This window comes from Pogona vitticeps, chromosome 2 (genome assembly GCF_051106095.1).
Source record: "Pogona vitticeps strain Pit_001003342236 chromosome 2, PviZW2.1, whole genome shotgun sequence".
Lineage (NCBI taxonomy): Eukaryota > Metazoa > Chordata > Lepidosauria > Squamata > Agamidae > Pogona > Pogona vitticeps.
This window is the reverse complement of record NC_135784.1, coordinates 149,425,595-149,439,253: the sequence shown is the minus strand read 5'-3', so window position 1 is coordinate 149,439,253 and position 13,659 is coordinate 149,425,595. Positions and strand designations below refer to the sequence as shown.

At 42.0% G+C, this 13,659-nt stretch overlaps 1 protein-coding gene across 8 annotated transcripts in view; it reads left to right on the top strand.

The window, feature by feature from the left end:
- The window catches only part of CEP112 (centrosomal protein 112), a 455,788-nt gene that overhangs the window by 262,052 nt on the left and 180,077 nt on the right, over positions 1-13,659 (top strand). For 6 of the 8 annotated variants that reach the window (XR_013541088.1, XM_072990811.2, XM_072990813.2 and 3 more), the window contains one exon: positions 1,658-1,888. The exons of the other annotated variants lie outside the window; for them this stretch is intronic. Coding sequence is in view for 5 of the 6 variants with exons in the window: in XM_072990811.2 (XP_072846912.2) it covers positions 1,658-1,888 (231 nt within the window). In the remaining variant the exon portion in view is untranslated. The remainder of the gene's footprint in view (positions 1-1,657; positions 1,889-13,659) is intronic. 8 annotated transcript variants of the gene reach the window in all.

Sequence of the window (13,659 nt, the reverse complement as noted above, 5' to 3'; positions counted from 1 at the left end):
GTCCACTTTGTTGGGGGTTGCTTGGGGCTTCTTGCCCTCCATGACAACCATGGGTCTGCCTGAAGTGAATCTGGGCCTCATTTTCTGCCCTAGATAGGATGGATGGTGGTCATCTGCTGTAGCTCTGCTGCCATGGGCAGGTCAATACCTTCTCCTGCAGAAGAAAAATCAAAATATAAATATGTACTTAGAACAATTTTGTTTCTCAGTTCTGATCTGTCTGTAGTGTGTGAAACATATTAGCATTTGCAATTGCTAAACATAGATGCTTTTCCCAGGTTTTTAGCCCCTCACTAAGATCAGTTTTGATGCATGAGGTCTGTTCTCCAGCATTTGCAGTGCCTTTCACTTTTGTATCACTCACCAGTTTTTACTCCCCCCCTTTCCCCTTCAAGCCAATACAGTATTTAAAGACATTGTTGAACAGCACTTCATATAGTAGTGGTATCCAGTGCCCTTGGTTAGATGTTTTACAATGGATATTGGTTCTCATTTATTCCTGACTGTACTTTTCCCTTAAAAGTAAAATATCCTCCCCCCTCCTCCACATTGTCAGACTTTTAGAGGTGAAATGTTGATACATCAACTGCATTCCAATCAGGAGTCTAAGCTAGCCTTGTCTGTTGGTTGGCATATTTGTTTCTAGTTCTGTTTGCTTTCCTCTAGGTGCCAACAAAGACTTGCAAATGACTTATGTATTTCTCAGTTTAACCCAAGTTGTATCCAGAGGCAGGCCTGTAAACTGCAATCTTACACACATTTTCCTGGTATTAAGTTCCACTGGAAAAAAGGTGACTTCTTTCCAAGTGAAACAGGTCCATATCCAAGGGTCAGTCTGCTAAAAAATACTCTCCCAATGCCCTTAATAATCTGAAGTAGTAAATTTGCAGCACATCTTCTGTGGATCAGTAGATTACTGGAGTGCAATCATAAAGACCTGCCTATTCAGAAATATGTCTCATAGTTTTAAATGGAAGTTTTACCAAGGTACAGGTAGAAAAGTTTTTATATGAGCACGTAACTTTTGGGTACTGTGTCAGGGTTCATATTTATATACATATATTATTATATTTATATAGCTGGATGGATAGCTCAGTGGTTTAGTTATCTGGCCGTGGAGCCAGAGCTTGGAAATTTTATTCTCCACTGTGCCTCCTGAGAGAAGAACCAGGCTGTGTAGTCATGGGCAAGATGCACAGTCCCAGGTTGGCCCCAGAAGAAGGGAATGGTAAACCACTTCTGTCTGTCCTCTACCTTGGAAACCCTGGAAAGGGTTGACATAAGTCAGAATTAACTTGACAGTATGCAGTTGTTGATGTTGTTGTTGTTGTTGTTGTTGTTGTTGTTGTTCTTCTTCTTCTTCTTCTTCTTCTTCTTCTTATTATTATTATTATTATTATTATTATTATTATTATTATTATTATTATTATTATTATTATATTTTATACTTTTTGACAGCATAGCTACTTCAGTGTACTCTCATCCACCAATAATTTAAAAAAAGTCTCTAACTTAGCTACAATACAGTTGTTCTTCCACATGTGGTCTTAACTTTGTTTTTTACAAAAAAAGTAAACAACCAAAGAACTGAGAAAATATGACTTTTCACTTTTTTACAGAGAAAGTAAACCAAAGTATTATTTGTTTGTTGTTTAAGGTCATCTGTGATTTACAAACCCAGATCCATACACTAAGGGAAGAGCTAATTCAGGTGAATTCTCAGAGAAAGCAACAGCTAGTTGAACTTAGCCTCCTTAGAGAAGAAGAAAAGCAAATAGCTTCCCGGGAGCACGAGACTGCCATGAACAACCTTAAAGCTGAGTCAGAAAAGAGGATTCTTGACCTGAAACGGGCAAATGCTGAAGAAAAGGAAATGGCACTAGAAAAAGTAAGTACAGATGCAAAAGTGGTGATCAGGATATTGCAAGTCTTGGAGGTGGAAGGGTGATGTGTGAAACTGCGACTGTATGTGCATTTTGAGAAGTTGGACTAACATGGCAGTGCTTTTATTCCCTTGCAGCATGTATACATCTTTTCTGTTCTGCCTCAATACATCTTGACTTTATTTAAACTACTAAATGGTTCTTTAAAATTGGAGAAAGGTCGGGAAGACTAATTCTTTTCTGCCCTACTTCCCCTAATGTCAGTTTTATGCCATTTCTGTACAATTTTCATATTAGTAATGTTTTCCATTTAGTAGCCAGAGAGAAGTTTCTCACTTTAGGGACAGCAGTTTCTCCCCATGAAAGATAGATCCATTTTTGACTTCAGGTTGGCTTCATTGCAGGGTTCTCTGTCCCGGAGATGGGGTAGTTTTTCCTTAGCTCTGATTCTACATGTTATGTGTGTTTCCTCCCTCCCTCCCTTTAATGCCAGGGGACAGAGAGAGGGGAAAAGACATGAAGACTGTAGCATGTCATTCTCCCATCAAGACAAGACTAAGTTGCCAAATTTAGAGTAAGGTGGTTCACTCCAAACACACAATTTCCCTCTTCTCTTACCATACAACTAGCAGGCAACAAAAAGTTCTTGTACAGCTTGTCTTCTGAAGGTGTTTCATATCTCTCTCAGGCCTCATATGAGGCATTTATATGTTGGTCAAGGACAAGTCAGTGCTTCCTGCTGAAAGAGTTTCCTACCCACACAGAAACAGTGAGACAAAACTGGGAGCAGGAGCTGGTGACATCAGTTGCTCATTCTTCCTTCAGGGCTGAAATAGTGCTGCCAGTCAGTGTAGATCCTCCTTCTGCATAGTGCAGAAGAAAGGTGACTGTTGTAGTTGATCATCTTATCCCCTGCTATCAAGAGACTTTGTTCCAAGGCAATCCAATTAAAAGTGTTCTGCTTATATACCGCCCCATAGTGCTTCAAGAACTCTGGGCGGTTTACAAGTTAATTATGCAGGCTACATATTGCCCCCCCACCGAAAGTTGGGTACTTATTTTACTGACCTCGGAAGGATAGAAATCTGAGTCAACCTTGAGCCCCCTACCTGGGATTGAACCCTAGGTCGTGAGCACAGTTTTGGCTGCAGTACAGCGGTTTAACTACTGCACCACGAGGCTCATTAAGCAAGGTTAAGACAATTAGAAGGGTATTTACCTGACCTCGATGGTGTTACCCTTTCCCAGCTTTACAGGTTGGGTGTATTCTTGGATCCAGCAATCTCTGTGAATGCACAAATACCTCCTGTGGCCCAGAGTGCCTTTCATCAACTCCAGTTGATTGCCCAGATGCACCCTTACCTAGAGAAGAAATGCCCAACAACAGTGGTTCATGCATTGGTAATTGTTAAAATAGTCTACTGTAACACTCTCTGCATTTTGTTGTTGTTTAGTCATTTTATCATGTCTGACTCTTTGTGACCCCATGGACCAGAGCATGCCAGGCCCTCCTGCCTTCCACTGCCTCCTGGAGTTGGGTCAAATTCATGTTGGTTGCTTTGGTGACACTGTCCAACCATCTCATCCTCTGTCGTCCCCTTCTCCTCTTGCCTTCACACTTTCCCAACATCAGGGTCTTTTCCAGGGAGTCCTCTCTTCTCATCAGATGGCCAAAGTATTGGAGCCTCAGCTTCAGGATCTGTCCTTCCAGTGAGCACTCAGGGTTGATTTCCTTTAGAATTGATAGGTTAGTTCTCCTTGCAGTCCAGGGGACTCTCAATTGCCTCCTCCAGCACCACAATTCAAAAGCATCAGTTGTTCAGCAGTCAGCTTTCTTTATGGTCCAGCTTTCACTGCCATACATCACTACAGGGAAAAAACCTAGCTTTGACTATGCGTACTTTTGTTGGCAAGGTGATGTCTCTGCTTTTTAAGATGTTGTCAGCGTTTCGCTTTCCTCCCAAGAAGCAGGCATCTTTTAATTTTGTGCCTGCTGTCTCCATCTGCAGTGATCATGGAGCCCAAGAAAGTAAAATCTGTCACTGCCTCCATATCTTCCCCTTCTATTTGCCAGGAGATGATGGGACCAGTGGCCCTGATCTTAGGTTTTTTTGATGTTGAGCTTCAGACCATTTTTTGCACTCTCCACTTTCACCACAAGGTTCTTTAATTCCTCCTCACTTTCTGCCATCAGAGTGGTATCATCTGCATATCAGAGGTTGTTGATATTTCTTCTGGCAATCTTAATTCTGGCTTGGGATTCATCCAGTCCAGCCTTTCACATGATGTATTCTGCATATAAGTTAAATAAGCTGGGGGAAAATATATAGCCTTGTCGTACTCCTTTCCCAATTTTGAACCAATCGGTTGTTCCATATCCAGTTCTAACTGTTGCTTCCTGTCCCTCATATAAGTTTCTCAGGAGATTCATAAGGTGGTCAGGCACTGCCATTTCTTTAAGGACTTGCCATAGTTTGCTGTGGTCCACATAGTCAAAGGCTTTTGTGTAGTCCATGAAGCAGAAGTAGATTTTTTTGTGGAACTCTCTGGTTTTCTCCATAATGCAGCGCATGATAGCAATTTGGTCCCTAGTTCCTCTGCCCCTTCAAAATCCAGCTTGTACTTCTGGGAGTTCTCGGTCCACATACTACTGAAGCTTACCTTGCAGGATTTTGAGCATAAGCTTGCTAGTGTGTGAAATAAGTGCAATTGTACAGTAGTTGGAGCATTGTTTGGCACTGCCCTTCTTAGGGATTGGGAAGTAGACTGATCTTTTCCAGTCCTCTGGCCGCTGTTGAGTTTTCCAAACTTTCTGGCATATTGAATGTTGCATCTTAACAGCCTCATCTTTTAAGATTTTAAAATGTTCAACTGGAATGCCATCACTTCCACTGGCCTTGTTGTTAGCCAAGCTTTCTAAGGCCCACTTGACTTCACTCTCCAAGATGTCTGGCTCAAGGTCAGCAACCACACTATCTGGGTTGTCTGGGATATCCAAATCTTTCTAGTATAATCCCTCTGTGTATTCTTGCCACTTCTTCTTGATGTGTTCTGCTTCTGTTAGGTCCCTCCCATTTTTGTCGTTTGCATATTCAGAACATCGCAATGCGATCGCATTAGCGATCTAAAAAAAATAGATCGTTATGCGGATTCATCATTAAACGGTGTGCTCGTTAAGCGAGGCACCACTGTAGTAGATATGATAATAATCTGAATTGAATTCACCCATTCCTGTCCATTTTAGTTCACTGATGAGCAGGATGTCAATGTTTATTCTTGCCATCTCCTGTTTGACTACATCCAGCTTACCAAGGTTCATAGGTCTTACATTCCAGGTTCCTATGCAGTATTTTTCTTTGCAGCATCGGACTTTCCTTTCACTTCCAGGCACATCCACAGCTGAGCATCCTTTCAGATTTGGCCCAACCACTTCATTAGCTCTGGAGCTACTTGTACTTGTCCTCGGCTCTTCCTCAGTAACATGCTGGACGCCTTCCAACCTGAGGGGCCCATCTTCCAGCGTCATATCATTTAGCCTTTTGTTTCTGTTCATGGGGTATTCTTGGCAAAGATGCTGGAATGGCATTGCCAATTCCTACTACAGGTGGATTGTGTTAGTCAGAACTCTCCACTGTGAGCTATCCATCTTGGCTGTCCCTGCATGGCATAGCCCATAGCTTCTCTGAGTTACTCAAGCCCCTTCGCCATGACAAGGCAGCAATCCATGAAGGGAACACTCTCTGTATAGGGTGGCCCAAAATACAACAGCCAGACTGATTACAGATACCAGCAGATATGAACACCTATCCCCAAACCTGGCACACCTTCATTGGCTCCCATTAGCTTCCATTTCCAGTTCAGGGTACTGGTTTAGGAAGTTGATACTTGTTGGGACATCTCTCCCACAGAACAGCTACTTGTGCCAAGCTCTTCTCACAGTCAATTATATTAAAAATGGTAACAACTAAAGAGATTGAAAGAGTAAACACCAGGAACTGTGCTTTTTCGGTTGTGGCCCCTTGGAACAAACTTCTAACCGAGATTTATCAGGCACCTTCACTCTCAATTTTTAAGAAACTAGTAAAAACAGAACTATTGAAAACCATCTTTTATAGTGCATTTACTACCTGATATGTTCAAGTCTGTTTAATTTGTTTAATTTTGTTTAAATATAAGTTTAATCTAAGGTCAGGATTTTATCGATTTAATGATATTTTTGTACAGTGTTGTTTCATTTATTATACAGTTGGACCGCCATATCCACTGTATCAATATCCGCTGATTCATTTATCCACAGTCTGAAAACACTGTTCTGTACAGTATTAAAAATATTACTAGAAAGAAGTTTTCCCTCACTTCAAAATTGCGTGTTTTACCAGAGCTGGCCACTAGAGGGAGCATGAGATGAATTCTTGTTCTCTTCAGGATTTTTCACTTTCTTTTATGACAGTGGTTCCAGAAATTTTAACTCCCTTTCCTTCCCATCGTGGTAGCCCATCCCCATCACCTGCTGCAAGAGGTAGGTGGAAGGGTGGGGGTGTGCCTAGGCCACTGCTTGTGAGAGTGGCAGCCTCCAACCCTGCCCTGCCCTTTTCTCCTTGATCCTGGACACGCGGCTGCCTTCCCTTGCATGCAGGGAGCTCATCCTTCTCCCCATGTTCTTCTTCAGTCTCAGGCAAGCAAGATCCACTGCTGCCTCTGAGTTGCTTCTAGGCGAGGAAGCAAAGAGAGAAAGGGCAGCTGTCACCCCACCCCGACCCCTGGTGGCTTGGCCCCTTCTCCCACTGTCACTGTGGGAGGTAGGTGGACAAATGTGGGGCTGGTCCTGGCCACTTCTTGTGAAAGTGGTGAGAGATGTGTTCACTATTATATATGGGGAAATTGGAACCAATCCCCTGAGGATATGGGGGTCCTACTGTATGTGATTTTAATGTGCTGTGAACTGCCCACTACGGGACAGTATACAAGCTGAGTGAGTGAGTGAGTGAGTGAGTGAGTGAGTGAGTGAGTGAGTGAGTGAGTGAGTGAGTGAGTGAGTGAGTGAGTGAGTGAGTGAGTGAGTGAGAGAGACAGACAGACAGACAGACAGACAGACAGACAGACAGACAGACAGACAGACAGACAGACAGACAGACAGACAGACAGACAGACAGACAACCCCCTGAAGCTTTGCTACAGTATGTTGGGGACCAACGCTTGTGGCAACAGAAAGTGCTATAGCAGGTGCTATAGCAGGCACATCAGGTTCATTAGCCAGAGGCAGAACTGACAACATGAGTGATACATGTATCAAGAATACATAAGAATCATAAGTACTCCTTAGGAACCACAGCCACACCATCTTACTTAGATCTCCTAGAGAGCTACATTATACCTATCTTTCTATAGCAGATTAAACATTTCATTCATTCATTCATTCATTCATTCATTCATTTATTCATTCATTTATTCATTCATTTATTCATTCATTCATTCATTTATTTATTTATTTATTTATTTATTTATTTATTTATTTATTTATTTATTTATTTATTTATTTATTTATTTATTGTCATTGTAAGTATATACACAGTATACCCATACAATGAAATTCACAGACACCCAGAGACCAGACACATGCACACACATAAAATTCCCCAAACACTCCCCACCCACTAAAAAATCCCCCAACACTCCCCACCCACTAAAAGTCCCCACTAAAAATACAAACATCTACAGTGGACCCTTGACTTACAGACGGCTTGATTTACAGACTTTATGAGTTACAGACTTCTCTGGCCGCAAAATTTAGGTTTGACTTGCAGCCTGAGAATTGACTTGCAGACCAGAAAAAAACCAAAATGGAACAAAAACGGCCTGTTACGGGATTAATCGGTTTTCAATGCACTGTAGGTCAATGGAGACTTGACCTACAGACTTTTTGACTTGAGAACCGCCTTCCAATACGGATTAAGTTCTCAAGTCAAGACCCCACTGTACACCGCAGGCCAAGTAACACAGTCCAACTAACTATTCACTACTGGTGGTCTTTAAGCTCATTATTAAGTGCAATTATAGCTCTGGGATAAAAACTATTCAGAAAACGTGTGGTCCGAGTCTTAATTGTTCTATATCCATTTATTAGAAATGGTATGAATTCCACCTCTGAAGAGTTAGCACTAAAGGGAAAATAAGGGGAGCAGGAGTTGAGTTAAGTTGAACTTTTGAATCCAGTGGCAAAGGCAGGAACTACACTCACAGCTACTCAGAATACAAGTGCAAACAAAATTGCATGCTCTTCTCAACAGGCTCCCCCAGCTTCCCATTAGGACTGTAGTGGTAGCAAGTTCCACAGGCTGATGTTCTTACAGTAGTTCTGAAATCCTCAGCAGGGTTTCCTGCAGGAGATACATGTTTCAGAAATGACATGAGACAGGGCTTAGAAGTACCTGGCATTGTGTTGATATCATGAATCAATGGTTACTCTAGAATATTAATTTTTTTTTAAAAAAAGTATATGTAGCTGAAAGATTGGGCCACAGTAGAACCCAACCCATACAAATTGAAGATATGCACAGAACATATTCTTACAAAGGTGTTGTACCTTTCCGAGCAGATTGCTTTTTTCAGTACAGTACTTGATAAATGGAAATATACACCTCGGAATCCACCCTGGTGGCCAATAAGGACAAATGGAAAAAAGTTGAGTAATAATTTGTCAGTTTAGCTAGTTAAATCTCCCTTAGTGAGCTCCAGGTTGTTTGCAGAATCTCTAGAACAGTGGTCCCCAACCTTGGGCCTCCAAATGTTCTTGAACTACATCTCCCAGTAGCCTTCACCACCACCTCTGCTGGCCAAGATTTCTGGGAGTTGAAGTCCAAGAACATCTGGAGGCCCAAGGTTGGGGACCACTGCTCTAGAAGACAAAGAAAAGGGTGGAGGGAAGAAAAACTCCTTCTACAGCAAAGAAAATTAACTGAAAGACCAAATAGCTTCTTCCCTTTAAAATCCCTGAGTCAATTTACAAGTATGCAATCCTTCAAAAGAGCTCTGGGTTATGAAAGTGAGATATTGCTTCTGTGCCCGTGATTCAAAAAGCCAGCAGGTGGTCCAATATCGTGCCCACATTACCAATAAAGAAAAAGGACGCCAAGCTTGACAGAGTGAAGGCCAGCCTGAATATTGACACTGCCAATGTCAGCAGTCAATATGGTCTCTTGTGTTTGCTACTATTCAGAAAGAGACACCAAGCAGGGGGAAAACCCAGCATCTAACTTCTTGTTTTCTTCAATTAATCACTTCTCATCTAGACAAAAAGCAGTTATTATGACTGTTTTCCAATTGGTTCTCTAAGAATGTATGGCCCGGGGCACAAAGCAATTTGAATGCCTAGAAGAAACGTGGTTTCAGTTACAGTGTGTTAATTCAGACACCTGCCTTTTGAGCTAAAAATCAATTGATCATTGTCCCTTTGAGGAGTAAGAGGAATTTCAGCCAACCCTGTATTTTCACCCCTTGCAACCCCCAATACATGGTACTCCTAGGCATCAGTATCCAAAAGAAGATTTTACTCATCTTCCTTTCCTTTAATACTGTTGGTTTTACATGCCATCAAGTTGGTTGTTCCCTCTAAGCTGCATCAGCATGGTGCACCCGCAGCCAGTATTGTTGCCCATTTGATTCCAGTCACAGCCGGAACTTTGCATGCACTGAGCAGAGTTTCTGCTGGTGGAAAATTGAATGTAGTTAAAGAGCAGCATACTGTATGCTGTTCTTTAATTCCATTCAGTTTTCCACCAGCACTGAGCTGAACGCCCACCCTGCCGCAACCGAAACCAAATGGGTGGTGACACTGGCTGTGGGTGCACTGGACCGATGTGGCTGTGCAGTGAAGAGTGAATGTTATTGGCAACCCTAATAAGGTTTGTTGAACTATGTGAGATGCTTAAGCAATACTGTACCATTTCGTCACCCAGCCACACAAATTTCTATGGCCAAATCAGGATCTGAAGCCAGGTCACCTCCAACATTCTGTCTGTTACAATACACTGGCTCTCTTTCATGAAGTATTCAGGTCAAATATTCTTTAAGATATAACAGCAGGCCACAATACATCTAGATTTTCTGTTATGTGCTGTCAAGTCACATCCAATGTAATCCTAATTCTCTGAAACTGAAATCTGAAGTCAGAGCTACCACCTTCTTACATACCTACAGCCAGATTAAAGGCCAGTTCACACATACATGTGATTGATCATCTGAGTGAATGAGCAATTATCAATTAGTTACTATAAGAGGAGATTTCATCACAGTGGGTGGTGACAACTCAGACATATATGCTTGAACAGAAGATTTCTTCTAGCCATTTAGATGCTTTGTGCCCCAAACAATCCATACCTAGAGAATTTGCTGAAAAACACCCATCACTGTGGCTTTGAATTTGGGTGAGAAATAATTAACTGATGAAAAATTTGACAGATTCTGGGATTTTCCATTGCCTGCTGTCTCTTGTGAATGGTAGTGAACACGAGAGGGGATCCTATAAACTGTTTTAACTGCTGACATTTGGGCTGATATTCCATAGCATGTGATAGATAAAGCTTGGAATCTTTTTTCTGGAAACACTGTAAAGCAATGTTGGACCCTTTCCTGGCATTTTGAGTTGTGGACATTGAAGCAGTACTATACATTAAGAAATCAGAGATTTTTGAAGAATTGAATTTATAAGTTTTTAAAGTAGAAAACCTTGATGTTAGGAAAGTGTGACGGCAAGAGGAGAAGGGGACGACCAAGGATGAGATGGCTGGACAGTGTCATCGAAGCAACCAACATGAATTTGACACAACTCCGGGAGGCAGTGGAAGATAGGAGGGCCTGGTGTGCTCTGGTCCATGGGGTCACGAAGAGTCGGGCACAACTAAACGAAACGACGACGACGAAAGCAGAAATATAACTACACACATTATATCCATATTTCCATTGGAAGGAATTTTCTGGTGGTCTAGACTACTGGTTCTTAACCTTGGGTTACTTGGGAGTTTTGGACTGCAATTCCCAGAAGCCTTCACCTCTAGCTGTGCTGACTGGGGTTTCTGGGAGTTGCAGTTCAAAAGCATCTGAGTAACAAAGGTTAAGAACCACTGGTCTAGACTACAGTATATTAAATACTATTTGTATCATTATCAGCAACAGTGGAAATAAAATATTTCTGATTTCTCCCCCATCCCACTCAAAGGCCCTGTGGAATTCCCTTTTGTCTTGGGGAAATGGTTTGAGGCTAGGAAATAGATTAATTTCTGACATTCACTGTTGCGGGGATGACTTTACTAGAAGTTAAGGACTCTCTCCTGTCTCACGACCCCTGCTACCTTACCCATGATAAAAAATAGATTCCATGTGAGCCTTGGAGCCTTCAATAAGAAATCTGATATTTTTATTTCCAAAAGAATCACTGCAGATGACATCATCAGACTTTCCTGTCATAGCTGCATAAGCAGGATTCCAATCAGTATGGTATACATCTGGAACTAAGTCCCATTGAGTTCAACAGGTATTCCTTCTGAAAAGGCTCATACATGATTGGATTGCAAGTATTTTTGGTACTTCTATATGGCCAACCCAAGAAGAAAGTGCTTTTGAATTCAGATGTATATAGAATGTTTGTGGATACTTTGTGTGCAGGTGAACCTGCCTGCCACTATATTCAGAAGGAAGCCAGGTTGGGTTAATTGATACCCACTCCTGAGCTGCAGCCGTAACACACATTCTTGCCCAGAAATAAAACCCATTCACCTCAGTGTGACTTAGGCCAGACTTACTTCTTGAGAATAAGCCCTGTTGAACTGAATGGAGCTCACTTTGAAGTATACAAATACAGGCTTCCTCTTTTGAAATACCTGTGAAGCAAAGAAATAAATGGAAAGGGAATTAATTGCTTCAAATTGCTACAGAATCAAAACATTCTGTACAGCAGAAGCTCTCTGTCTCACTCTGTGTCTCCTGCCCCACTCCTTTCTCACTCTAATGTTTCTCTGTCTGTCTGTCTTTCTGGATCCTCCCACTTTTCTCCGGTGGTTCCTCTTCCTCTGGATCCTCCATCTCCCTCTACTCTTGCTGTGGATCCTCTCCCACCCTGAGATTTCTCTACCTTTCCCCCCTCTCCGAATCCCTCATGATCCTCCTCCTTCTTGTGCGTTCTCTCCCTCCTTCCTCCCTCCTTCTCTCTCTCTCTCTCCCTCCCTCCCCCTCTCTCACACACACATTTTGTTTATTTCTATTTATTTATTGTGGCTCTGCTTTCTGTCTTACTCTCTCTTCTTCCTGTCCTTCTTTCTGTCTTTCCCTTATGCTCCCCCCTCTCTCTTGGCTCTTCTCTCCCTTTATCCCTTCTCTCTCTCTGTGTTTCTCTTTCCATCTCCCTTGCCCCCTTTATGTCTCTGTGACTCCTCTCTGTGTCAGATTGGGATTTAGGCTGTAGTCCTAATCTACCATTTTACCCAGAAGACCACTTCACAGAAGTGCTTAGTTTCCTCAAATACTTGCAAGAAGTTTGGACATTTTGGGCATTTGCTATGGAACACTTCAGTAAGACTTTGCAGCCAGACTTTATGGAAGATTTCCTTTATAAAACAAGCATTTTTAAGAGCATGTATTCATTAAATGACAGTACAGATCAACTTCAAACAAAATAAGCATGTAGCAGAAAACAGCCCGGCCCCCAGGAAGGACTGGTAGGCATTTGAAAAATAGATGCAGCCCTGGCTACATGGTAGCAAAATGAGTTCATAAGGGGAAGGGAACCTTTTTAAAAACAAAAGGTATAATTTTAAAACTGCTTGCCCAAATGTTTTCAACTTTGGCACAGCCTTGCTGTCCATGTCACTCTGCCAAATATGGTTCTGAGTCATTAAAAAGTTATGATTTCTTGTTTGGACTTTTTCACTGGTCACAGAATATCAGAGGCACACTTGTGTGCATCTCTAACAAAAGGTATAAGGATTGCTCTATTGTCGTGCAAGAGACAGCATCTCTGTTGCCATGGCATTGCCCAAAATTGTAAAATTGTGATAGTCTGCTGCTTTTACATAATATTGAATCAGATGGAAGGAGGTAGTTCTGTTCCCCGAAATGGAAGTCATCTCAAGGAGGTTGCTATTCCCACAGCAAGGACAGCAATACCCAAACAGCTTGACACTTGAAATAAACCCAAAGAAGGCACTGTACAGTGAAGTACATAGATCTTTTTGGACTAACTCTTGATATAAGGGAGGATACAATGCTTAAGTTAACAGAAAGACACCAGTCTTTTGTTTTTGTCTTCAAGATTGGAGCGATTGCACATAGGAATGTAAGAAGCTTCTTTGTTCTAAGTCACGTGACAGATTCCTCTAGCCTAGAATCATTTACACTGGCTGGCATTCTAGTATGCCAGTATACACAAGCGAGGGTCTTCACCAACTGCTTTTTTGGGCACTGGAGAGAATTAGGCCTATTTGTGGAGACTGGGCCCATGTTCAGTCCAGTCCCCATTACAAGTACTGATGGCAGCAAGGAAATATGGGAACCTCCTCACTTGTCTAACAACTCTCTCATAGTGGTCCAAAGGAAGAGGAAGAGCAATTGGTCAGCAGAAAGAGGGAACTGCTAGAATTAGCTGTTTATTTCCTTCCTTTTTTTTTTTTTGCTCTGGCTTGAGGGAGCAAGGGAATGACTCTAGCAGAATGGATGTTTCTGTTGTAAGGAAGATCCAGCTGGGAGGTAATACTGTACAAGGGAACCCCAACAACTATAGCCAGCT